At 50.0% G+C, this 26,307-nt stretch overlaps 1 protein-coding gene across 1 annotated transcript in view; it reads right to left on the bottom strand.

Moving 5' to 3' along the window:
- Nucleotides 1-26,307, bottom strand: part of faxcb (failed axon connections homolog, metaxin like GST domain containing b) — a 104,710-nt gene that overhangs the window by 40,665 nt on the left and 37,738 nt on the right. The window contains exon 3 of the mRNA XM_038799539.1: nucleotides 8,653-8,849. Within this exon, the coding sequence (XP_038655467.1) occupies nucleotides 8,653-8,849 (197 nt within the window). The remainder of the gene's footprint in view (nucleotides 1-8,652; nucleotides 8,850-26,307) is intronic.

Raw genomic sequence — 26,307 nt, 5'->3', positions numbered from 1 at the left:
ACATTGGAACGAATGACATAGGTAGAAAGAATAGCGAGGACCTGCAGCGGCAATTTAGGGAGCTAGGTAGAAGATTAAAAAGCAGGACCTCTAGGGTAGTAATCTCAGGATTACTCCCCGTGCCATGTGCTAGCGAGGCTGACACAGGGATATAATGAACAGGTGGCTAAAGAACTGGTGCAGGAGGTCGATCTCAGTGGGACTGGAGGTCCCTGTGCTTCAATACACGGAGTACAACAGTTAAGACAGATGAATTTAAAACATTGATTCATGTGCGGAGCTTGGATGTGGTTGCTGTAAGAGACTTGGTTAAAAAAGGAACAGGACTGACATCTAAATATTCCATTATATAGGTATTTTAGGCGAGACACAACAAATTCCTCACCAACCAGACCCTAGCTCTAAGGATTAGGCTAGACAGGGAGGAAGGTAAAAGGTGGGAGGAGTTGCAATACTGGTTTGGGAACATATTACAGCTGTACATAGGGTGGACACCATGGAAATGTCAAGTAATGAGGCAATGTGGGTAGAGCTCAGAAACAGGAAGGGGACAGTCACTATGATGATGTACAACAGGCCTCCCAACAACCCACGGGAAGTTGAAGAACATATATGTAAGCAGATTCTTCATAGATGTAAACATAATAGAGTTGTTGTAGTGGAAGACTTTAATTTTCCTCATATTGACCTGAATTCCCTTAGGGCTAGGGGTCTGGATGGTGAGGAATCTGTTAAGTGTGTCCAAGAAGGTGCTTTGGAACAATATGTGGATAGTCCGACTGGAGATGGGGCTATATTGGACCCAGTACTAGGGAACGAGCCCGGCCAGGTCATCAACGTTGTAGTGGGAGAACATGTGCCGAACAGTGACCACAATTCCGTAAGTTTTAGGATAATCATGGAAAAGGACAAGTTTTGTCCTAGGATTAAGGTGCTAATTGGGGGAAGGGTAACTACAACCAGTGTAGGCAGGATTTGGAGGCTGTTGTTTGGGAGAGGCTGGTTGATGATAAATCCACATTTGGCATGTGGGAGTCTTTTAAGGAGCAGTTTATGGGAGTGCAAGACACGCATGTGTGGTGAAAAAGGAAGAACAGGAAAGGCAGGATTCAGGAACCATGGATGACCAGGGAAATTGAGAATCTTGTCAAAAAGAAAAAAGATGCATATGTGAGGTACAGGCAACTAAAAACAGACAAGGCACCTGAGGAACACAAGGAAAGTAGAAAAGAGCTCAAGCAGGGAGTTAGGAGGGCAAAAGGGGGTCACAAAATGTCCTTAGCAGACAGGATTAAGGAGAATCCCAAGGCATTTTATACGTATATTGGGAACAAGAGGGTAACTAGAGAAAGAGTTGGCCCACTCAAGGACAAAGGAGGGAACTGATGCATAGAACCAGAGGAAGTAGGTGAAAAATGAAATGAAATGAAAATCGCTTATTGTCACGAGTAGGCTTCAATGAAGTTACTGTGAAAAGCCCCTAGTCGCCACATTCCGGCGCCTGTCCGGGGAGGCTGGTACGGGAATCGAACCGTTCTGCTGGCCTGCTTGGTCTGCTTTAAAAGCCAGCGATTTAGCCTGGTGAGCTAAACCAGCCCCTAGGTGAGGACCTTGATGAGTATTTTGCATCAGTATTCACAAAGGAGAGGGACACGTTGATTGGTGGTGTCTCAGAGGGATGTGTAAACATTTTAGAACAGGTCGTTATTACGAGGGAGGAAGTGTTAGGTGCGTTAAAAAGCATTAAGGTAGATAAATGCACAAGGCCAGATGGCATCTATCCCAGATTACTGAGGGAGACAAGAGATGAAATCGCTGGGCCACTGACAGAAATCTTTGTGTCCTGGTTGGCCACAGATGAGATCCCAGAGGATTGGAGGATAGCCAATGTTGTACCGTTATTTAAGAAGGGTTGCAAGGATAATTCGGGTAATTATAGGCCAGTGAGCTTGACGTCAGTGATAGGGAAATTGTTGGAAACGATTCTCAGAGATAGGGGGGGCGATTCTCCAAGCCCCACGCCAGGCAGGAGAATCGGAGCAGCCGCGCCACGATGCCCCGATGCCGGCGCGCGATTCTCCACGTTGCGGAGAATCGGTGCTATTTGTGCCGGCGTATTTGGCGCGGCGCTAGCCGCGGGCCGCTGGAATCGGTGGGGCCGCCGATTCTCCAGCCCGGATGGGCCGAGCGGCCACTCCGACACGACAGAGTCACGCCGGCGCCGTTCACCCCTGGTCGCTGCCGGCGGGAACTCTGCAGGAACGCTCGGGGGGGGGGGGGGGGGGGCGGCCTGTGGGGGTTGGGGGGGGGGGGCCTCCGAAGGGGTCTCGCCTGCGATTGGGGCCCACCGATCGGCAGGCCGACCTCTCCCCCCCGGGCCTACTTTGGGTCGGGGCCGGCGCGCGTAAGAAGTTCCCCGCGCATGCGCAGGATGGCGTGGCCCAACTGCACATGCGCAGGATTGAACTGGCCCAACTGCACATGCGCGGGTTAGCGCGGCAAGGCTGGAGCGGCATGCCCGGGCCATGTTCACGCCATCGTGAAACGCGACGGCGTTCACGACGGCGCGAACACTTGGCCGCCATATCGGAAAATCGCCCCCAGGATCTATGCACATTTGGAAGTGAATGGTCTTATTAGTGACAGATAGCATGGTTTAGTGTGAGAGAGGTCATGTCTCACTAATTTGATTGAATTGTTTGAAGAGGTGACAAAAATGATTGATGAGGGAAGGGCTGTGGATGTTGTCTACATGAACTTTAGTAAAGCATTTGATAAGGTCCCTCATGGCACGCTGGTGCAAAGGTTTAGATCATATGGGGTCAGGGATGAACTAGCTGGATGGATCCAGAACTGATTTGGCCATAGAAGTCAGAGGGTAGCAGTGGAAGGGTGTTTTTCCGAATGGAGGTCTGTAACTGGTGGTGTTCCGCAGGGATCAGTATTGGGACCTCTGCTGTTTGTAATATATATAAATGACTTGGAAGAAACCGTAGCGGGTCTGATTAGCAAATTTGTGGATGATACTACGATTGCAGAAGTTGCGGATAGTGATGAAGATCATAGAACATACAGTGCAGAAGAACACCATTCGGCCCATCGAATCTGCACCGTTCCACTTAAGCCCTCACTTCCATCCTATCCACATTACCCAATAACCTCTCCTAACCTTTTTTGGGTCACTAAGGGCAATTTAGCATGGCCAATCCACCTAACCTGCACGTCTTTGGACTGTGGGATGAAACTGGAGCACCCGGAGGAAACCCACGCAGACACAGGGAGAACGTGCAGACTCCACACAGTGACCTAGCGGGGAATCGAACCTGGGACCCTGGTGTTGTGAAGCTACAGTGCTATCCACCTGTGCTACCGTGCTGCCCTTGTCAGAGAATACAACAGGATATAGACAGGCTGCAAAATTAACAGAAATGGCAGATGGAATTTAACCCGGAAAAATGCGAGGTGATGCATTTTGGTAGATCCAATTCAGGTGGGAGCTACAAAATAAATGGCAGAACCATCAGGAGCATTGACACACAGAGAGATCTGGGTGTGCAGGTCCACAGATCCTTAAAAGTGGAAGCACAGGTGGAAATGGTGGTAAAGAAAGCATATGGCATGCTTGTCGTCATTGAACGAGGTATCGAGTATAAAAGCTTGAAACCTATGTTACAATTATATAGAACGTTGGATAGGCCACATTGGAATACTGTGTCCAATGCTGGTCACCGCACTAGCAGAATGACATGGAGGCTTTGGAGAGAGGACAGAAAAGGTTTACCAGGATGTTGCCTGGTATGGAGGGTATTAGCTATGAGGAGAGATTGAATAAACTGGGATTGTTCTCCCTGGAGAGACGGAGACTGAGGGGCGATCTGATAGAAGTTTATAAAATTATTAGAGGCATAGATGGGACGAACATTTGGAGGCTTTTTCCCAGGGCGGAATTGACAATTACAAGGGGGCACAAGTTCAAGGTGAGGGGGGTAAAGGTTCAGTGAAGATGTGCGGGGGTAGTTTTTTATACAAAGGGTGGTGGTGGCCTGGAATGCACTGCCAATTGAGGTGGTTGAGGCAGAGACATTAGTGACCTTTAAGATCTAACTTATAGGCACATGAACAGATGGAGTATAGAAGGATACAGGCCGTTGGTCCAGGTAGGACACGTGATCGGCGTAGGTTTGGAGGGCCGAAGGGCTGTATTGTTCTTTGTTCTTTATATCCATTTCAATTTCCTGCCCCTTCCTTCCCCTAAACTGACCCTCCAATCCAGCTTTATCCATAGTTCCTATCCCGATCTCCACCTTCATCATAGTCAAACTCATATTGTCCATGAATTATTGACCTTCCTTATCATTATGTTCTTGCAGTCCCATCTTCCAACCCTCAACCTTTGGTCACAGCAGTTCTTCCCATATTGTAATTTGTGTGTGCTCAAATTTACAGTTTGTACTGATGGGGCTGAGAGCTAAAAGTAATGGCTTGAGACAGCTCCTCACTAGCAGCCTGGTCTCTTAAAATTGAGCCTAAAATAGACAGACAGCCATTTATTTTCACACATTGAGGTAAGCTTACATTTAGAGCAAAACCAACAAAGAAGAAGTTTGATAGACAACAAAGAAAAGTACAGCACAGGAACAGGCCCTTCGGCCCTTCAAGCCTGCGCCAACCACGCTGCCCGCCTAAACTAAAACCTTCTATACTTCCGGGGTCCGTATCCCTCAGTTCCCATCCTATTCATGTATTTGTCAAGATGCCCCTTAAACACCACTGCAGATATTTCATTACTTTGGCGAGAGAAGATTTAAGAAAGGCTTGCCAGGGAGATCAACAGGCTTCAGATGATTCTACAGATGTGTTGGCACAGCTATTGTCCAATGATTCATGTTGATGTAGGAGACAGCTTTGTCAGTCACAGTGAGTCACGGGGACAGTTAGTGCCAAGATTACCATTGTTGTGTCTTGGGGTTCCCAGAAGTACAAATTGATCACACTTTTAGACAGGAATGCTGGAGGTGACATCAAATGTATTTCACAGATCTCACCATGTGCTAATGGGTGATATGTGGTCAGCTTGGTGCACAGATTGTCGTGCAGTAGTAGAACGATCTGACAGCTGATATGTACAACTGATAGGGCAGCACGGTAGCACGGTGGTTAGCGTCAATGCTTCACAGCTCCAGGGTCCCAGGTTCAGTTCCTGGCTGGGTCACTGTCTGTGCGGAGTCTGCACATCCTCCCCGTGTGTGCGTGGGTTTCCTCCGGGTGCTCCGGTTTCCTCCCACAGTCCAAAGATGTGCGGGTTAGGTGGATTGGTCATGCTAAATTGCCCGTAGTGTCCTAAAAAGTAAGGTTAAGGGGGGGGGGGTTGTTGGGTTACGGGTATAGGGTGGATACGTGGGTTTGAGTAGGGTGATCATTGCTCGGCACAACATCGAGGGCCGAAGGGCCTGTTCTGTGCTGTACTGTTCTATATTCTATATACATGCACATGACAATATAGTTGCTAATTCTTCCCGAATAATGTAAAAATGTAAAATCCCTCTCTTTAAAAAATATAGTGTCTCTGTATATCGATATAACTGCACCAATGGTTAACTTCCTTACATATTGGGCCGTAACCTCCTCGGAGTGGCTTCAGTGGTGGGGCAGATTGCCACTCTGTACTGACTTCAATTCCAAAGCGCCTGCCTTGTCCAACCATCCTGACTCAGGCCAGGTGAGACTCAGGCAGCGGAGCAGGTGAGTTTAAAGGTCCCAGTGATAGGAAGAAGGTAAGTTTCTAAGCTAAGTGAATGGCATTGTGGGGTTCGGACATCAGGGGTTGGGGTTTTTGGATATCGGGGATGGAGGGAGTTGAAGTCAAGCGGGGCATGGGATGGTCGGGCACCAAATGGGCTTGCACCCAGTCGGATCTACATTACCTGTAGACACCATTCTTTCAATCTCTGTGGATGCCTAGCCAGTATACAGTTGATCTGGCTCTGAGCTTACATCTCTCCAATCCCATGTGATTATCCTAGGTCTGGCTAGCTGAACACCATCTTCCACTGAGATATCATCTCTGATGACAGAGTACAGCCGAATAGCCCCTTGTCAGGCCATCGCTGGATCACTTGCTGAGAGAGCATCTGTAACTCCCTCACCTTAGCTGGTCTCATCTCCTCAATTTGACTCTATTTCTGTGGTGTTACATTCACGAGATGATAGATCTTTATACCAAGATCTTTTATCTTTTGTTTCTCATGTGGTGACAACTGAGATAGGATATCGGCCAGCACCTTTTCTCTGCCTTGCTCGTATTTCAGTGAAATTATAACCCCGAATCCTCAACAGTAACCTCTGTAGCTCTGAAGCCGATGCTCCAGACAGAATTTTCTCGTAGATCTGCTCCAGCAATCAATGATCACTCTCCACTATGCATTTTCTTCCATAACGATATGTAAGGAATTTCTCACATCCATACAGGGGTGCCAAAAGCTCTTTTTCACTATTGGCATGTATGGTCTCAGCTGATGTTAGAATTTAGAATGCTATTAGTTTTTTTGTAGAAACTTCAACTTGTCAAGCAACATGTTCTTTCTGTTGTAATATGACAGATTTGCCTCCTTAAAAATTACTTCATTGAGTTTGTTCAAACTCTTCTCGTGTGACTCTGACCACTGGTACTCAACATCATCACTCACTAGCTCTCATGGGTTTGCTGTGTTCTGACGTGATGTACGAACGGGCTCCTATTGGAGCAAGCCAATGAAATCTCTCAACTCTTTCTTGCCTCTTGGTGCTTCCATCCCAGGGATAGCTGCAACTTTTTCAGGACTCAACTTGACTCCCATCAGGTCTGTACACCTTTCCAAAGAACTAACATCTCCTTCACTATGCATTTATCTGCGCAATGGAAGTCCCGTCTTAGAGGTCTGTCAGCCAATTTGTCCAAGCAGATGCTGCCGTGGCCAGTGGGGTTTAGGCCGGGGAGTGGGGGGTAGGGGGAGGTGCTGGAGTTCGCAGGTCCTGGAGAGGAGGGCATCCCAAATCTGAAGGGGCACCCTCCACCCACTTCAGCGCCCCTACCCTCAATTCCCACCCGAGATAGAGATTCATTCACTTTCCAGTTTCCCACCTGCCATAAAGTGAGTGTTTTAATGGGGGAAAGAGCAGGTTTCCCACCCAAGGCCTTGCCTGCCCCACTATGAAATTACATCTGGGTAAGGCTGGCAGGATCCAGGAGGGTGGGGGGGCGGGTGGCGAGTGTGTAATTCTGGCCCAGCTCCTGGTTGTCTCATTGGCTCCATGTAGGTAGATCATAGTTATCTATCATGGATCTGAATATCACCAGTTTTGTCAACAGCTCCTTTGCATTCTCTGAATGTCTTGTCTTGTCTACTTTCTACTGGCTCACTTTAAAACTAAAAGGTAGATGCAGAAGTTGGGGGCGTGATTCTCTGAGCCTCCGTGCTGAAATCGCGCAGTCAATGTTGGGGACCATTGACAGAGTCCCCCCCTGCGATTCATCGAAGAAAACTGGCCGAGTTCCCAACGGCGTGGTTCTAACCATGTTTTGCCTGTTGGGAACAGTCGGTGGCGGCTGCGGACTCTGCCCGCGGTCTCCCTGGTTGAGGTGGGTGGTATCCTTCACCGGGGGGGGGAGGCTCAGAAACAGCCAGGCCAGCGATCGGGGGCCACCGATCCACGGATGTGCGTGATCTCAGGGGGCCTATATTGGCGGAGCTGCTCCACGTTCTGAGTCGGCCATGTCACGCGGGGCGGCCGCTGCTGTGCCCATGCGCGGACTCCCGACCGGATGTGCAGGGCCTCGTATTGGCAGGCAAAGCTGCGTGGAGTACTCCTGGACCCTGCTAGCCCTCTTCATGGAAATCCAGAGTGTAACGCCAGTGTTTTGACGCTGGAGTGGGGACATAGCCCCATTATTGGAGAATCCCGCCCCAGATTTCTCATCAACCTTCACATTGAAGCATCCATTTCTAGCATCAAGCTCGCTGGAAACCTTTGGCACTACATTGCGCTGGCTCTCCTTTTGATTTCATCAACCAGTTCTTGACCTCCTCCCCTGATACAGGCTTTCTAAAAGGTTTAAAATGCTGTGAGGATTTTCTGAACATTGAACAAAATGTTTTTTTTCTCCCCTATATTTGTTCATTTAACTTTTAAGTATACAATTAAGCAAGGCACAAATAAATGATCAAAATTAGTCGTACCCAGTAAGGTCAGCTCCCCACTCCAGTTGAGCACGTGCAATTGTGCAGACAGCAATCCCAGGGCCATTTTCCACAAGATCCCAGAGTTAGCATACAGCCAATCTTAATTTTCTGGAAAAATAGAAAAGCTCCTCTTTGCAAACTAATTAAAATTGAGTTGCATTAGTGTTGCCCTCAATTATTGCATTCAGTCAGCTGAACACACAATGTGCAAAGCTCGATCATCTGCCTGGCATTATGGGCATGAATCATCTGATAATTCAGTGCTGATGGCCAATAGTGCAAAGTTAGGTCCAAACTGCAATAGCACTCTGGAGTGGACACTGATTTGATCTTTCCAGTTCTTACCCTCAACACAATAAATAGAAAAGCACTTGTTTTTTAAAGTACTAGAAAAGAAGTATTTTCTGTGTTCAAAAAGCTTTTCCCAACTTACCAATAGAAATGTTCTTCCATCATTTTTGTAATGGCTCTTGCGACAGCTCTTTCACCAGAATCCAGGTGTTTGTTTAGGTTAACACCCAGTTTATCTTGAAGGAATTCAATAATGAATTCAGTGCCTGCTACCTTCTGATGATTATATTCAATCCATGGCATCTTTCCTTGGGGGGAGAGTTTGCCGTCAAAATAATTCTAAAAGAAGAGCAGATAAGCATTTTAGGAACAACGTGAGTAACTGCTGCACACAAATGTCTTTTTATCGGTCTTTCTGATAAGAGGGAAACCTATTTTTACCCTTCTGGAAGACAGTTTCCTGATTTACCAGTGAAATAAGTTCACTATTGTCTACATAGGTTTAAACAGGTCCATAACGGTGTTTGAAAAAAATCAATATTAAACTGGCCTTCTGAGAGGGCAGCAGAATCGCTGGTAACATTTACACAGGACAGGGAAGAGTAGAAGTTTACTCTGCAGGAATAATGGTCTAAAATTGCATTGGCAGCAGCTTCTGTCTTATTGTCTGGAATCCACCTAGCTGATTTTCCATTTTACGCTATTGGTGCGTGCCAACAAAATGAAAGTGGAAATCAATCCTCTGTACCTTAATATCCCGTGCTTTATCTTGAATGCTTGATGTCAAAATGAGCTCCAAAAGTGCAACGTGTTCATATTTGCCAGCACCAACATCTTCACCATCATTAGTGTAACAACAAAACCTGACTCTTGATCAAACGTAATTCTACCCCAGTCAGTCCTGTCTATAGGTCAGCTGTAGTTAGTCAATCACACCTTTCAGTTTATTATGTGTTGCCACCAATAATACTGTGTACCATTTATTAATTGGCATGTGTGCTCTGCCTGAAGGCTCATTGTCTGCTGATGCTTCATCCTGAGCTATTTTCTTGACAATTGTTGTCAAGGGTGGTTTATTTTTTTCCTTCCACACTCAGGGGCAGGAGACAAGTCTACATCAGCTGTAATGGGAATTGAACCTGCAAATTAGGTGTGATTCTCTGGAAAGACTTCTAAGTCTTGTAGCGGAAATTTCCTCAAGCTTCCCGCCGTTTGACCCAGCGATGGCGGCAACGCTATTCAACATTAATTGGTCCACTTAATGAGGCCTCTTGGGCTTCTCACCGCAAAGGAAGGCTCGCCAGCCTATTTGCTGGCATCACGCTCGCCAGCCCCCTGCTAACAAGGTCGAGCAGCACTTAAGCAGCACTTCCTCATCCAACCCCACTCAGCTCATGACAATGGAGCCGAGGGGACCAGCCCTAAGATTCGGGGATGCTGACCTGGGGAGGCTGCTGGACATGGTGGAGGCTATCCCCTGACGGTCCCAGAGGGTTAGCCAGTGCTGCCTGGGACGAGGTGGCGTCGGCTGTTAGCACCGGGAGGGTGACCAGGAGGACTTGCCTCCAGTGTAGGAAGAAGGTCAATGACCTAAACCGGGCAGCACGAGTGAATAGACACCATAGCCGCCCTCCCCAACCCAAGACCCAAGACATCTCCCCCCAACCCCCCACCCCCACAGGAGTGTCTACATGTTGACCCCCCACTCCCCCTTCAACCCCCAGCTCTTCCTCCATCCCTCCCCTTTTAACTCCCCCAACACCACCTTCACCCCCCCCCCCCCCCCCCCCCACCACTGTGAACCACGTGTGTGGATAATGATGCCGTCTCTGTGTCTCCTCAGGAAGAGCTCTCCTACAGACGTCAGGAGAGGGCCCAGACTGACGGTGGTGTGCCGGACATAAGAATCCTCACCACCTTCGAGGAGCGGGCCCTGGAAGTGACTGGGGGGCTGAGGACAGATGTGGAGGCTGGCAGACGCCCCAGAGTGAGGAACCATCGTGCTCCAACCAGAGGACCTGCCAAACGTGAGCTTTACTGACTGACCCATCCCTCCCACTGACCACATGTTCATTCTACCACAGGTTGTCCAGCTGAAGGCACCTGCCCATCCCGGGCGGCGCCCTCTTCAGCCTCCCAGGAGACCACCCTGGAGGAGAGCTCCGAGCTCCAAGGATGCCACCGTTATAGTCGCGGCACAGCTGTCATCCCCACCCTCCACCAGCACAGATACACACACCTCGGTGGGAAATGTTAGTGGTCAGGTTTCTGGGGCATAATCTGGTAAGCACCACACTGCTGATGATGTACATCAGGTGGAGGCAGGAACCCCCAGGCGATACAGTAGTCAGAGGACTGCTTATTCCCAAGACCCAGCTGGGTCCCAGCCTGATGCTGAGCCTGTGAAACAGGGTTACCTGGAGCTGAGGGAGATCTGCAGGTCCATAGGTGCTTGGAGGAGTCTCAGAGGGTACGGGCGCAGGAGATGTCACCGGCCATGCATGGCACCGAGGCCAACAGAGGCCAACATTCCTCGGCCGCAGGAAAATACTTTTCACTGTACTTCGGTACATGTGACAATAAATCAAATCAAATCAAATACGGCTGGGTTGGCAACTGCAGTGGAGAACCTAGTCCACGATGTTGGCACCATTAGTGAAGGTGGCCTAGACGTCGCGCAGTTGATGACGACCATGTTGAGGGTCTCGACAGAATGTCCGCCTCACTGGGGATGTGACCCAGTACCAGGCTGATCTTGATGAGGTTCTGAGGAACATGTCTTACTCTCAGATGGGCATGTCCGAGGCACTGCGGAACTTGTCCTGGTCGCAGGTGGGCATTGCCGATGCACTGCAGAGCATGGCCCAGTCATTGAGGTGCATCGCTGAGGACATCGACACAAGGACCGGCAGAGCCAGATGATGCAGGGGCAGCCGGGGCTTGAACCAGCTGCCCCTCCATCCCAAGGTGAACCCCAGGGCCCTATGGGCACTGGTAGGTGGAGAGGGCACTGAGTGCCAACCTGGACCCATCCCATGGAGTGGCGATACTGGCCATAGGCTCCTGCAAGTTCCACCCCTCTGTTGGGGCCGCGTCTCGCAGCCAGCAGCCGGGACAGAGCATCACGACTGTACATGTGTCACCAATAAGTGAGCCGGGGCCCTTCGGCCTCAGCACCCCTAGGGGACACCGACCAGTAGCATTGAAGGCCACGGGACAGCAGCTGGCTACCTCCACCTCAGATGTGCATCCTGGTAGAGTTAGTAGGGCAAAGCACATTAAGGATCATTGAGGGCACCAGGGGAGGGGAGGAGGGGGTGGAGGAGTAGGTAAGGTGTGAGGGGGTTGGGGGTGGGGGAGGGGGCAGCACTATCGTGAGCACAACCTGTATGATGGTTCTGTAACTTTCTTCAGCAATGTGGGCTGACATCCAAACCCTTGGCCCATCTCTCCAGGCATCACCCATTCCCCATGGCACTCACCCAACCTCAGGCCGTGGACATGCCCCCACAGCCTGGGTGTTCGGACGTTGGTTGCTGCATGTATGGTGTTGTCTCCCGCAGTGTTCAAGTGGTGTCCAGGCATAATAGTCTGATTAGGATGCTAGGCAATGACTCACACATGCTACATGGCCCACCCACCCACGGGAATCCACTTGGGTTGTGTGAAATGCTCACTTCAAGATGATTTCTTGAGGTATGGTTTTGTCAATTGTACTAATGCAAATAAGGATGCAAAGACCATGTGCATTATGTGCAGGGACGTACTAGCAAATGAGAGAAGTTTCAGATTTTGAAAGAGAAGTTGTGGCTGAAAGATTCCTTTGAGGTTGATACCCCAGAGTCAGTTACGAACTTATAGCTGAGTCCAAATGAAAAGACTACGCTGCTGTACCTTGCATGTAACAGCACATTAAAAACACGCCAAAGGTCCATGTGGCTGTCAGCATTTTGGAGTTGCATCTCCCAGGAGTTTCCAGTGCCGAGGAAAACAAGCATTTTGGGCGGGATTCTCCGACCCCCCGCCAGGTCAGAGAATCGTCGGAAGGGGACGGCGTGAATCCCACCCCGCTGCTCTGACGCCGGCTGCCGATTTCTCCGGTGCTGGTTTTCGGGCGGGGGCGGGAATCGCACTGCGCCGGTCGAGGGCCGTTGACAGCAGATCCCCGGCAAATCTCTGGGTCACGATGGGCCGAGCAGCTGCGCATTCCTGGCCAGTCCCGCCGGCGTGAAATGGACATGGTCCATCCCGGCGGGACTGGCTTGGAGGGCGGTTAGCAGAGTCCTCAGGGGGGCGAGGGGGGGATTTGGGTGGCCTGGCCTGCGATTGGGGCCCACCGATCTGCAGGCAGGCCTGTGCCATGGGGGCCACTCTTTCCCTCCCCACCGGCTCTGTAAGGCTCCGCCATGGCTGACGTAGAGAAGCATGCACAGGAAACACGGCAACGGTTCTGCGCATGCGCCAGAACATGCTGGCAATCCTGCGCATGCGCCGGCCGGCGGAGGCCCTTCGGCGCCTGCTGGCGCGGCGCCAGCCCCTCCAGCGCCGGTCTAGCCCCCGGAAGTGCGGAGGATTGTGCAACTTCCAGGCGGCCAAACGCCAGAGTGGTTCACGGCGCTCTTGGCACCGGTGCGAGCCGCCCCGCCGATTGTGGGAGAATCCCACCCTTTGTTGCTATTGCCTTTCACGGTGACTTACATATGCGGAGTTGAATTTTACGTTCTCACAAAGATGAAAATGGCACAAAGGAACTGGCTGGAGTCTGCACCTGATATGTGCATTGTCCTCTCCTTCTGTGAATCTGATTGGAGTGAGAGCCAAGCAGGCTCCCCTTTCGCATGAAAGGTAAGTGAACATGGGGCGAAATTCTCCGCAGACCGACGTGACGTCCATTTCCGGCGGGCAAAAGCGGTGCGGATGACTCCGGCATCAGGGCCTTCTTTTAGGCCGTTAATCTCCGTTCCCGAAAGGGCCAGCAGCGGACTGACGCGATACGCGTCAGTATCACCCGCTACGGAAGTGGCGAGTCCCGGCGTTTGTGTGGTGGGGAGAGAGAGACCCGGCGTTTGGGGGGGGAGGGAGAGAGACCCGGCGTTTGGGGGGGGGGAGGGGGAGAGAGAGAGAGACCCGGTGTTTGGGGGGGGGGAGAGAGAGAGAGACCCGGCATTTGGGGGGGGAGGGAGAGAGAGAGAGACCCGGCGTTTGGGGGGGGGGGGGGGGGAGAGAGAGAGAGAGAGACCTGGCGTTTGGGGGGGGGGGGGGAGGGGGAGAGGGAGGAGAGAGAGAGAGAGAGAGAGAGACCCGGCGTTTGGGGGGGGGAGGGAGAGCGAGAGAGAGAGAGACCTGGCGTTTGGGGGGGGGGGGGGGGGGGGGGGGGGGGGGGGGGGGGAATGAGAGGGAGAGAGAGAGAGAGAGAGAGACCCGGGGATTTGGGGGGGGGGGGAGGGAGAGAGAGAGACGACCCGTGCAGTTTGGGGGGGGGAGGGAGAGAGGAGAGACCGGCGTCTTGGGGGGGGGGGTGGGAGGGAGGAGAGGAGAGAGAAGAGAGAACCCGGCGTTTGGGGGTGGGGGCGAAGGGATGAGAGAGACCCGGGCGGTTTTTGGGTGGGGGGGGGAGAGCGAGACCTGGCGTTTTGGGCGGGGGGGGGAGGGAGAGAGAGAGAGACCCTCGGCGTTTGGGGGGGGGAGGGGAGAGAGAGAGACCCGGCGTTTGGCGGGGGGAGGGTGGAGAGAGAGACCCGGCGTTTTGGGGGGGGGGGGGGGGGGAGGGAGAGAGAGAGAGACCCGGCACTTTGGGGGGGAGGGAGAGAGAGGAGACCCGGCGTTTGGGGTGGTGGGGGGGGGCGGGATGAGAGAGAAGAGAGAGAGAGAGAGCGAGCCCCGGCGTTTGGGGGGGGGGAGAGGGAGAGCGAGGCCCCGGCGTTTTGGGGGGGGAGGGAGAGAGAGAGACCCGGCGTTTGGGGGGGGGGGGGGAGGGAGAGAGAGAGAGACCCGGCATTTGGGGGGGGAGGGAGAGAGAGAGACCCGGCGTTTGGGGGGGGGGGGAGGGAGAGAGAGAGAGAGAGAGAGAGACCCGGCGTTTGGGGGGGGAGGGAGAGAGAGAGAGAGAGAGAGAGACCCGGCGTTTGGGGGGGGGGGGGGGGGGGAGGGAGAGAGAGAGAGAGAGAGACCCGGCGTTTGGGGGGGAGGTTGCGGCGTTGTGAGGAGAGGAGAGAGAGGGGGGGTTGCGGCGTTGAGTTGAGAGGAGAAAAGAGAGGGAGGGAGGGGGGGTTGCGGCGTTGAGTTGAGAGGAGAGGAGAGAGAGGGGGGTTGCGGCGTTGAGTTGAGAGGAGAGGAGAGGGGGGGTTGAGGCGTTTGAGTTAAGAGGAGAGGAGAGAGGGGGGTGGTACCTGCGTTGAGAGGAGGGGGGACCGGCGTTGAGAGAGAGGGGGGGTGGCGTTGGAGGGGGTAGGGGCATTGGAGGGGGGTAGGGGTGGTGAGGGGGGGTTGGGGTAGGGGGCAGCGGCGTGCAGAGGGGGGGGCGACGGATGCCCGGGGCCAACGCACCGTCGCCCCCCACCCTGCATGCCGCTGCCCCTACCCCAACCCCCCCCTCACCACCCCACCCCCCTCCAACGCCCCTACCCCCCTCACCACCCCTACCCCCTCCAACGCCCCTACCCCCCTCCAACACCCCTACCCCCCTCCAACACCCCTACCGCCCTCCAACACCCCTACCACCCTCCCCACCACCCCTACCACCCCCCCACCACCCTACCCCATCCCACCACCCCACCCCGCCTCCAACGCCCCTACCCCCCTCACCACCCCTACCCCCTCCAACGCCCCTACCCCCCTCCAACACCCCTACCCCCCTCCCAACACCCCTACCCCCCTCCCCACCACCCCATCTCCCCTCCCCACCACCCCTACCCCCCTCCCCACCACCCCTACCCCCCTCCCCACCACCCCATCCCTCCTCCAACACCCCCTCTCTCTCGACGCCGCAACCCCCCCAACGCCGCAACCCCCCCAAACGCCGCAACCCCCCCCCACCAAATGCCGCAACCCCCCCCCCAAACGCCGCAACCCCCCCAAACGCCGCAACCCCCCCCCCCCCAATCCACCCCTCTCCAATGCCGCTACCCCCGCACTCGCCCTCGGTCACTGAACGGCGTCAACCATCATCAATGGTTGACGCCGTTTTAAAGCTACTCTGTTTTTCGCCGACATGACCCGTGGCCACGTCGGCGGTAATTCGGCCCATCCGGCACGGAGAATGTCCGTTAAAAATCAATGACATCCCGCCGGCGCCAGCTGTTCTCAGAGGCTGCCGGCGGGATTTGCACAACGCCGGTTTTTGGCCGCTCGGAGAATTAAAAACCCGGCGGGAGCGGGAATAACGCCACCGCCGGCCGATTCTCCGACCCTGCGTTGGGTCGGAGAATTTTGCCCATGGTGTGTATCTTGAAGGTCGGCCGGCGTGGGTCCCTTAGGTCGGCCAGTTGGGTCGTGGGAAAATAAATTTGAATAAAGTGATCATCAATTACATTTGGGCTAGTTGCTGATTGATTTCTACTGGTTGTTGCTGCAGTTGTATATTTGTATCTTAGAACATAGAACAGTACAGCACAGAACAGGCCCTTCGGCCCTCGGTGTTGTGCCGAGCAATGATCACCCTACTCAAACCCACGTATCCACCCTATACCCGTAACCCAACAACCCCCCTTTAACCTTACTTTTTTTTAGGACACTACGGGCAATTTAGCATGGCCAATCCACCTAACCCGCACATCTTTGGACTGTGGGAGGAAACCGGAGCACCCGGAGGAAACCCACACACACACGGGGAGGACGTGCAGACTCCGCACAGACAGTGACCCAGCCGGGAATCGAACCTGGGACCCTAGAGCTGTGAAGCATTTATGCTAACCACCATGCTACCGTGCTGCCCCTTATTTGATTATTCCTGGAATTGGACAAAGGTGCTAAATGCTACAAGAAATGGTGTAGCACAAGTTTTCTCTTCACTTCAGGGATTCTGTCAATACCACTTTCTCCTTGACATAGTATTTCCCTTGGACTACAAGATGAAAAGGAAACTAAGCAGAGATGACACAGAAAAGGGGCAAGCTGCTGGAAGAGGCGGGAGTGCTCTGAGCAGGAAGCCATATCCGTCCAAGGTGTTCAGGGAGCGATTTCTCTATCTGAACATCAGCGAGGAATATTTGGGGGTGGGATTGTTCTATAGCACAACACACTAGGTGCTTAAAGCAGGGTTATGCAAACAACACTTTACTGCTATTTGTCAGATACTAGAATTTCACCAAGGACACGCTCACTTAAACTTTCCACCTGCTGCAGCCATAACTGCAATCTCAGAGAAGGACAAAGACCACATCATCAGTGGCTGTGAAGGTGATTATGGTGATTGACCTTTACACTTCGGGCTCCTTCTTGACTGGAGCTAGAGATATTTGCAACATCTCCCAGTGTGTCATCTAATGCTGCATAAGGGAGGTGACTTCATGCAGCTTCTGTATTCCAAGAGAGCACAATACGTACTTATCAGAAAGCAGCGAGCAGCTAGATCTAGATTCCCCCACGAAAGGAAATGTCCATTCACCACCTATCTTGTCAAGTCCTTGCGGAATCTTATATATTTCAATAAGGTCACTTCTCATTTTATTCATCTATAATGAGCATAGTCCCAACCTGCTCAACCTCCTCCTAAAATAATCCCTTCATCCCAGGAATCAGTCCTGTGGACCTTCTCTGAACTGCTTCCAATGAAAGTCTATTCAATGAAAGTAAGGAGACCAGTACTGTGCACACTAGATGTGGTCTCTCCAATGCTCTTTATGGTTGCAGCAAGACTTCCCTATTTTCATAATCCGTCCTCCTTATCATTAAGGCCAACATTCCATTTACCTTCCTAATTACTTGCATGCTAATATTTTGTAATTCGTACAAGGAGACTCAGTTCCCTCTGTCCTGTGGTATTCTCTCTCCATTTGAATAATATTCTATTTTTATATTCTTCCTGCCAAAGTGGACAACCTCACCTTTCTCATATTACAGCAGACAGCTGTTGTGCTGAAATTCTGTTTCGGCTGCTCTGGAGCAGTATTCAACAGATCAGGTGTCAAGATTTGTGGGTGGACTGTCGCAAACTGCACAATCTTGTCATTATAGAATATTAGAATCCCTAAGGTGCAGAAGGAGGCTGTTCGGCCTATCGATTCTGCACTGACCATTCAAAAGAGCACCCCACACAGGCCCACTCCCACCCTAACCCCATAACCCAGTAACCCCACCTAACCTTTGGTCACTAATGGGAACTTTATCATGGCCAATCCACCTTGTCATGATATGCAAACATGCAACCAATGAACACTCAGAATAGGACAGAACCAATGGGCAGTCAGGACACTCAGAGGTGGCATCACCACAAGGGAGCATGTCATAAACACTATAAAAGGGATGAGGCACTCACACCCTGCCTCTATCCACAGACAGACATCTAGAGAGTTAAGACCGGGTTGATCAGCAGCATCACACCCCAGCACGTGGCTTAGAGCAAGCTGGTACAGTTAGACTGAGTTACTACAGTTAGATTAGCAGAGAGTCAAACTCATTTGAGAACTATGTTAATAATTAAATAAACACTTTGAACTCATTTCAGAGTCTGGAGCATCCTTTAGTTAAGACTGCATCATGTAGCAGCCTGTGTTATCCGAAGTAGCATAACACAACACACCTAACCTGCACATCTTTAGACTGTGGGAGGAAACCGGAGCACCCGAAGGATACGTACACAGACACAGGCAGAGAACATGCAAACTCCACACAGACAGTCACCCAAGGCAGGAATTGAACCCGGGTCCCTGGAGCTGAGGCAGCAGTGCTAACCACTATGCCACCATGCCGCTCCATGAGGACATAGACTGTGAGGGCTAGTTCTGACTCGCTATGGAGTAAGTAGGAGGAGGAGCTGCAGTAGACGAGGAAGGGAGGAGACAACCAACCATTTCTGTTGTCATTCAATTACAAGACCAATGAATATAATCCTAATCCTCATTCACCAACAGTCCCACAATTTATTCTTGTTAATGATCATCACTGCATCCAATTGGTCACAATATAGAACTTAAAAACCAACAAGAAATAAACATTCCAAGCTAAATTTATTAATTTAAATACAAATGTCACATCATCACCCTTGTACATTCATTTGGTTCTCATTTCCATGCACCTTTGTTGCCCTAGTGCACCATCTTTAGTTGCTTATGGGATGTGGGCATCAATGGTAAGGCCAGCATTTACTGCTGTCCCTAATTGCCATTGAGAAGATGATAGTGAGATGCTTTCCTCAACCACTCCAGTCCATCTTACGTAGGTATACCCACAGTACTTTTACATAGGAAGTTTCAGGTTTTTCCAACCACTGACAGTGAAGGAAAGGCAATGTAGCTCTAAATCATGAGGGTAAGGATGCTTAAGGATGGGGTGCTGATCAAGTGGGCTGCTTTGCTGTGAAGGCATCAAAGTTCTTGAGTGTTGTTGAAGCCACACACATCAAAACAAGTGGAGAGTATTTATCACCGCTGACTTATGGATGGTGACCAGAAAATAGTTACTCCCTGCTAAATTCCCAGCATCTGGCCTGTTCTTGTGGCCACAGTATGTATATGGCAGGTCCAGTTCAGTTTCTGGTCAATGGTAATATCCAGGGTGTTGATAGTGGGGGTTTTAACGATGATAATGCCTTTGAATGTCAAGAGGAGATTGATATGTTCTTTCTTGTTGGAGGTGGTCATTATCGGGCCGTTTTGGGGAATGTTGTCCTTCCTGTTTATTTCCATTGTTCCATTTATTTATCCCTGTTTGTCAGGACACTGTGTTCCCAGGTTTTGTTTCTAGCCAGAATCCTCAGCACTGAGTGGATCTTAGGAACCAGGTTTTGAGGGAGTCGGATCGATTGGTTGGCTGACAACTGACAGGTTGGCCAGGGTTAGTGTTCTGCCTGACAATGGTCAGTGATTGGTTCTTGCGCAATGCTTTCAGAGAGATCTGCGTAGAAGCGTTTAGACCTTGGAAGTGAAAGGAACAGTTTCTCTCTCCTGCTTGCTGAATTGAAATAACTGCTTTATTGTTCTGAAAGCTGTGAGTGCCTGGCACATCCTTTGCTGTGAACTTGGAATGATGCTGAGTTGGCAGAGAAACTAGACAACCTAGCCAGACAGAAGCATCTCAAGCCGAGAAGAAATAAGTATCAAAACTAAAGGCAAACTTCAGAAAGATACAAACTGGAAATCATTCCAGTGCATCAAAGATCTTTATCCTTTTATTTTATTCATATTTATTTCCCTTTTCACCCTGTCCCCTCTGTGTTGTTTGTCTGTGTGTGTGTGTAGAGAGTAGTGGTAGTGAGGTTGGGAAATGGTTAGTAGTTACATTTTCTGTCCACTTAATTATAATACTGTACATAATAAAATGTTGCTTATGTTACAGTTAAAAACCTAGTGACTGCAGGTTATTGGGCTCAACCATGCAGCAAGGGAGAGAAATAGCAGAGACCAGTGAATGAATTGCCTCCATCTTAGTGACAAAGACGTCTATGAGCTACTCACACTTGTTGCTGAAGTGAGTGGGCAGGGGAGGGAGGTTAAAGAAGACATATGGACTGAGGGCAGCACAGTAGCAGAGTGGTTAGCACTGTTGCTTCACAGTGCCAGGGTCCCAGGTTCAATTCCCGGCTTGGGTCACTGTCTGAACGTTCTCCCCATGTGTGCGTGTTTCCTCCGGCTGCTCCGGTTTCCTCCCACAAGTCCCGAAAGACGTGCTGTTAGATAATTTGGACATTCTGAATTCTCCCTCTGTGTACCCGAACAGGTGCCAGAATGTGGCGATGAGGGGCTTTTCACAGTAACTTAATTGCAGTCTTTCTCCTAGGTTCCAAGGATGTGCAGGTTAATTGGATTGGCCATGCTAAATTGCCCTTAGTGTCCAAAACCATTGGATGGGGATACGGGGTTCCAGGGATAGGGTGGGGGTGTGGGCTTAGGTTGGGTGCTCTTTCCAAGGGCCAGTACGGACTCGATGGGCCGAATGGACTCCTTCTGCACTGTAAATTCTATGATTACGAGTGACCATAATATGATAGAATTCTTTATTAAGGTGGATAGTGAGGTAGTTGATTCTGAGACCAGGGTTCTGAACCTCAATAAAGGTAACTATGATGGTATGAGGCATGAGCTGGCTATGATGGACTGGGAAACATTACTGAATGGAAGGACAGCGGGCAGGCATTCAAGGAACGAATAGGTGAACTCCAAAAGTTGTTTATTCCTATTTGGCGCAAGAGCAGAAAGTGGACAAACCATGGCTTAGAAGGGAAATTAGAGATAGTATTAGATTCAAAGAAGAGGCATACAAATTAGCAAGAAAAAGCAATAGACCGGAGGATTGGGAATAATTTTAAATTCAGCAAAGGCAGACCAAGTGATTGATTAAGTAGAGGAAAATACAATTTGAAAGTAAGCTGGCTGGGAACATAAAAACTGACTGTAAAAGTTTCTATAGGTATGTAAAGAGAAAAAGATTGATAAAAATGAATGTAGGCCCCTTAGTCAGAAACAGGGGTCTTCATAATAGGGAACAAAGAAATGGCTGAGGAATTAAATTCGTACTTTGTTTCTGTCTTCAGAAAGGAATACATGAATAATGTATGAGACGTTCTGAGAAACACAAGTTTCAGTGAGGAGCTGAAGGAAATTAGTATTAGTAAAGAAATGGTTCTGGGAAAATGAATGGGATTAAAGACGGTCAAATCTCCAGGGCCAGATAATCTTAATTGCAGAGTTTTAAGGAAGCAGCACGAGAAGTAGTAGATCCATTGGTGGTCATTTTCCAAAATTATTTGGACTCTGGAATGGTTCCTACAGATTGGAGGATAGCTAATATAACCCCGCGACTGTAAAAGGGAAGTGGAGAAAAACAGGGAACTATAGACCGTGAGCCTAAAGTCGGTAGTAGAGAAGTTGCTCGAGACCGTTATCATGGATTTCAGAGCACAGCATTTGAAAAGCAGTGGTATAATCAGCCAAAGTCAACATAGATTTACGAAAGGGAAATCATGCTTGGCAAATCTACTAGAATTCTTTGAAGATGTACCTAGTAGAGTTGACCAGGACGAACTGGTGGATGTGGTTTATTTAGACTTTCAGAGGGCTTTCGACATGGTCTCACATTGCAGATTACTATTAAAAAGGTTGCACATACAGACAGTGTGAACACTTCTCGGTTTAGTTTGAGCACGGCTGGTTCTGTAGCATCACCAGTCCGGGAGAGATTTGGCTGGCATTTATTCTGTGAGAGGTCTGTCTGTTACCCTTACTCCCTCGCCACCAAGGAGATCTCAGCTTGGCTGTTCCGCACTGAAGTGAATTCAGGAATTATTTTGAACACAAGTTTTGGAGGGGATGGGCTCCAGAGGAAAAGGAAAGGAATAAGAGATTTTTGATTATATGAATAAGAAAGTTAGAGCGCATGGGATTGAGGGTATTGTCTTAAGATGGATAGAAAACTGGTAAGTAAACAGGAAGCAAAAAGTTGTAATAAATGGGCCTTTTTCCAATTGGCAGGCAGTCACTAGTGTGATACCACAGGGATCTGTGCTAGAACCCCAACTGTTCACATTATATATTAATGGTTTGGATGAGGGAACTAATTGTATTATCTCCAAATTTGCAGATGATAAAAGATTGGGTGGGAGGATGAGCTGTGAGGAGGATGCAGAGATGTTTCAGTGGGATTTGGACAGCCTAAGTGAGTGGGCATATGCATGGCAGATGAAGTATAACGTGGATAAATGTGAGGTTATCTGCTTCAGTAGCAAAAATAAGGAATTAGATACAGCTCTTGAGACTAAAGGAATCAAGGGATATGGGGGGAAGGCGGGATCAGGTTGTTGAATTTGATGATCAGCCATGATTATAATGAATGGCGAGCAGACTCGAAGGGCCGAATGGCCTCCTCCTGCTTCTATTTTCTATGTATGTTTCTACGAATGGTTTTTGACCAAAAGCCTATTTTCATTCGTGCAACATTAAGACGCAAACGTTATTGACATTATTTTATAATGCGTCACCTGGGTAAACAGCTAACTCATGTCACTTCTCACGCTCTTTTTTGAGGTTTTATATTTCCCTCATTCCTTCTCCTCATTGATTGAGTTCAATGGACATCTTGGACGCAATCTAATCAAATTGGAACAGGGTCCCATGACGAGCGTGTTTAGCCGGGTGTTTCCCAGCACTTGCAGTGTCGACAAACACTATACTATCTATCGGGACTCTGCTTCAAATCGGGGCCTCATTGGGGACCGGCCTGCCGAGGCCGCACCTTAGACCCGTTTCCGACGCTGTGGATCTCCGCACGCCGGAACTCCTCAGAGCAGGAAGAGATCAGGATATCAACCCCCCTGACCCCCCCCCCCCCCCCTCCCCCCCACTGACATGACCCCCAAACCCCACCAAAACCCCAACTCACCTATTTTTATTTTTTTTAAATAGATTTAGAGTACCCAATTCATTTTTCTAAGTAGGGGCAATTTAGCGTGGCCAATCCACCTAGCTTTGGGTTGTGGGGGTGAAACCCACGCAAACACGGGGAGAATGTGCAAACTCCACACGGTCAGTGACCAAGAGCCGGAATCGAACCTGGGACCTCAGCCAACTCGCCTATAAGGAGGTCCTCAGACCCTTCTGCACACATAGGGCACCCCGGGCTCGATCCCCACAGCGGTAAAAATGGCAGCCTGGTACCTTGGCACTGCCAGCCCTCCAGTGCCCCTGCTAAATGGCAGTGCCACATGGGCACATTAGCAGTGCCAGCCTGGCACGCTGCCCAGACTCACCTGGGGGCCTTCAATCCCCTGGGAGAGCCCCACAAATGCTGTTCTGTCTGCTCCCCGTTTGTGGGGATCATCACTGAACGGCGCTCGCCCGAGGTCTCCGAGGTGAGGAGGTTAGATCCCAGGGGAGTGCTAGCTGTCTCACTCCAATATGCAGATTTGCCAGATAGTGATCCTACCCACAATGGGTGGGATTCAGCTCACGATTTCTCGCAAGATCGCATTCGATCTTGTGAAGCTTAGTGAACCAGGTAGATCCCAGAAGAGGGCCACACTGCGCCGCCTTTCAGGCTCACCACAGCCGGTAGATCGTGCCCAATGTTTCATCAATCAATCAGTGCAGAAACCTCTTCACTGGCTGGAACATCTTGTTCATTTGAGATTACCAGCGGTCAGACTGGCTCCTCATTTCCGCTTGACTTTCAACCCACACATTCCAAGGTTTCTTGTTTTCTGTCAGCACTGTTGGAGACCAGGTTCTGAGAACCATGTACACACAAGGCAGAAAACACACATTTATTTCAAAGGAATGTACTAATATACTCATCCAAAACTGATTCCGATGTAACTATAATCCCCTTCGCAGTCTACATTTTTGAGTTCTGTATTGGCCATTATCAGCTCTTGATGCCCACCTTCCATTCATTGTTAGGGAAATCTGCTCCGAATGTTGCTGGAGCTCACCTTCTTAATAATGAAGCCCCGCCACTGTGTTGGCCAGAGCAATGAGCCAGACTGGTGTTCCTGCCATTGCTATTCTCATGGGACCTGGCCACTTCCCACCCATCCTCTCTTTGCTAAGTCCTCTTCTCCCTGCTCCACGGAGTCAGGATACATACCCTGTCCCCCAATTCTGAGACCATGAGCCAGACGAGTTGCACTCCTGGCCAAGCGAATATCCCAGCGGTAAAGGGGTTCCAGCTGGCCACGAAGCTTCTTTGTACATGTATTCTTGCTCAGCTGATAACGACATTGGGGGACTTCTTGAAACCTTCTCGCAGACCCCAATGTGTCTGCAAAGCCTAGGTTGAGAACTCCTGGTGTAAATAGTTCCATGAATTAGGTTGCACACTTAGTCAGATATAATGTTTGTCATTTACAGCAGTGCTCACAGTTTATGTTTCAGTGCATTTTAATGGGCTTCACTGCAGCTTGAGAAAATGACACTGAATAATTTTTAAGTCAGCACATATGGTAGATTTATGCTAACGTGAACTGTACCTAGAAGTGGGAGGCGTGGTGCTGGGAACTAAATGTCATTGCCTAAGAAAACAGTTGAAATGTTTTCTGAACCTGACAAGGAGCACTTGTAAACTGGGTAACTTATTGTGCTGCTCCCCAATTCCAAGCAAAATGTAAATAACGAGAAGGGATGACTTGAAAGTTAGGTGGGGGAATGTGAGTCATGTAGAGGGAACTCTAGGGCTTCGAGAGTCGGGGGACAAATAGTTTGGGCAAGGGCTCAAAAGTTAGTAAAATAAAACACATTTAAGTAATGTAACCTATTGCACTGCATTTGACACCTGGAGAAGTCGGGGAGGAGTATTTTCATGCTTTTCGTTACAAACCCCTTGGGGGCCAAGGACTGTGCTCTATACGATTCCCCCCTCTTACACCTCCGAGGGTGAACTCTCCAGTCATTGGGGGAGGGGTTTCCCCTTAACAAGGGGGAATCTCTCAATGTATAAACCCTGGGTGCAGGTCAGGGAGAGTGGCTCTTTGGGGAGAGGAGTTGAAGCTTTGTGATTTTGTGTGCACCATTATAAACCTTTGTTCATTCATATCTGACTGTGCATTCCTGTCTCTTCTGTAAGATTCTGCATTTTTAATTTCCTTTTTGGCTCAGGGATTTTTTTCCCCCCTTTTCTGTCTCTTTCACTAGATTACAAAGGTGTGGCAGTGGTGTGGGGCAGAAGGAAATGCCTCATCATAGTTCTCGTGCATATATGGTGGTCGTAATGGATCTTCTCCCACTCATCGTTTTCACGTGTTCCTAAATATTCAGCAGCAGCACCAACCGTTCTTCCTTGGTTTTGAACAGCATATAGCTGAATAGGATCATGTTAGATTAGGATCTATATTGGATTGAATTATAATAACCACATAATCCTGCAAAGTCAACCTGGGGCTGAAAAATGGTTTTCAATTCACTGTTGGATATTAGCAATAATCACCGAGTAGAGCCTTAACGATCCAACCATGCATTCCCTGAGTGTGTTTGTCAGCACTGAGCAATACCAACAGCAGGTCTAATCAGAAAATGGCTCCAGCTGTAAAACAAAACATTAACGTTCAAAGAGGCAGATGTTAATTTGATCATAAAAGAGGTCATCTGCAGGAGATCCTTAGCCCTGAAGTTCCTTGGACATTTTGCCTCTGTGAGCAGAGGATTTCTGCTGCACTTGCGGCAAAGTTACAGCGGTACTTGGGCAGAGAGTCTGAAGCAGTTCATTTATGGAAAAGATTTAAATCCATAAAATAGTAGAGTAGCTCTTGAACAGTGGCACAGTGGGTAGCACTGCTGCATCACAACACCAGGAGCCTGGGTTCGATTACGGCCATGGGTCACTGACTGTGTGGAGTTTGCACTTTCTCCTAGTATCTGCATGAGTTTCCTCCATGTTCCGGTTTCCTCCCATGATCCAAAGGTGCGCCGGTTAGGTGGATGTGCTCATGGAGTACGCCGCGCCGAATATCAACCACCTCAAGCCATTGCCTGAGGCCTGCCCCACGATGCTCTGTTCCCAACTGGCCGAATTCCTGACAGCGTGGTTCTAACATGGTCCCACCATCCATGATTCTCGCATGGTGGCTGCGGACTCAGTCCGGGGCTGCCACAGTCGGGGGAGGGCCGATCGGGGGCAGTGTGGGCTTGATTCGGGGGCACGTGAGCAGCTGATG

The sequence above is a fragment of the Scyliorhinus canicula genome, chromosome 6 (assembly GCF_902713615.1).
Source record: "Scyliorhinus canicula chromosome 6, sScyCan1.1, whole genome shotgun sequence".
Classification (NCBI taxonomy): domain Eukaryota; kingdom Metazoa; phylum Chordata; class Chondrichthyes; order Carcharhiniformes; family Scyliorhinidae; genus Scyliorhinus; species Scyliorhinus canicula.
This window is presented reverse-complemented; position numbering and strand designations above follow the sequence as displayed.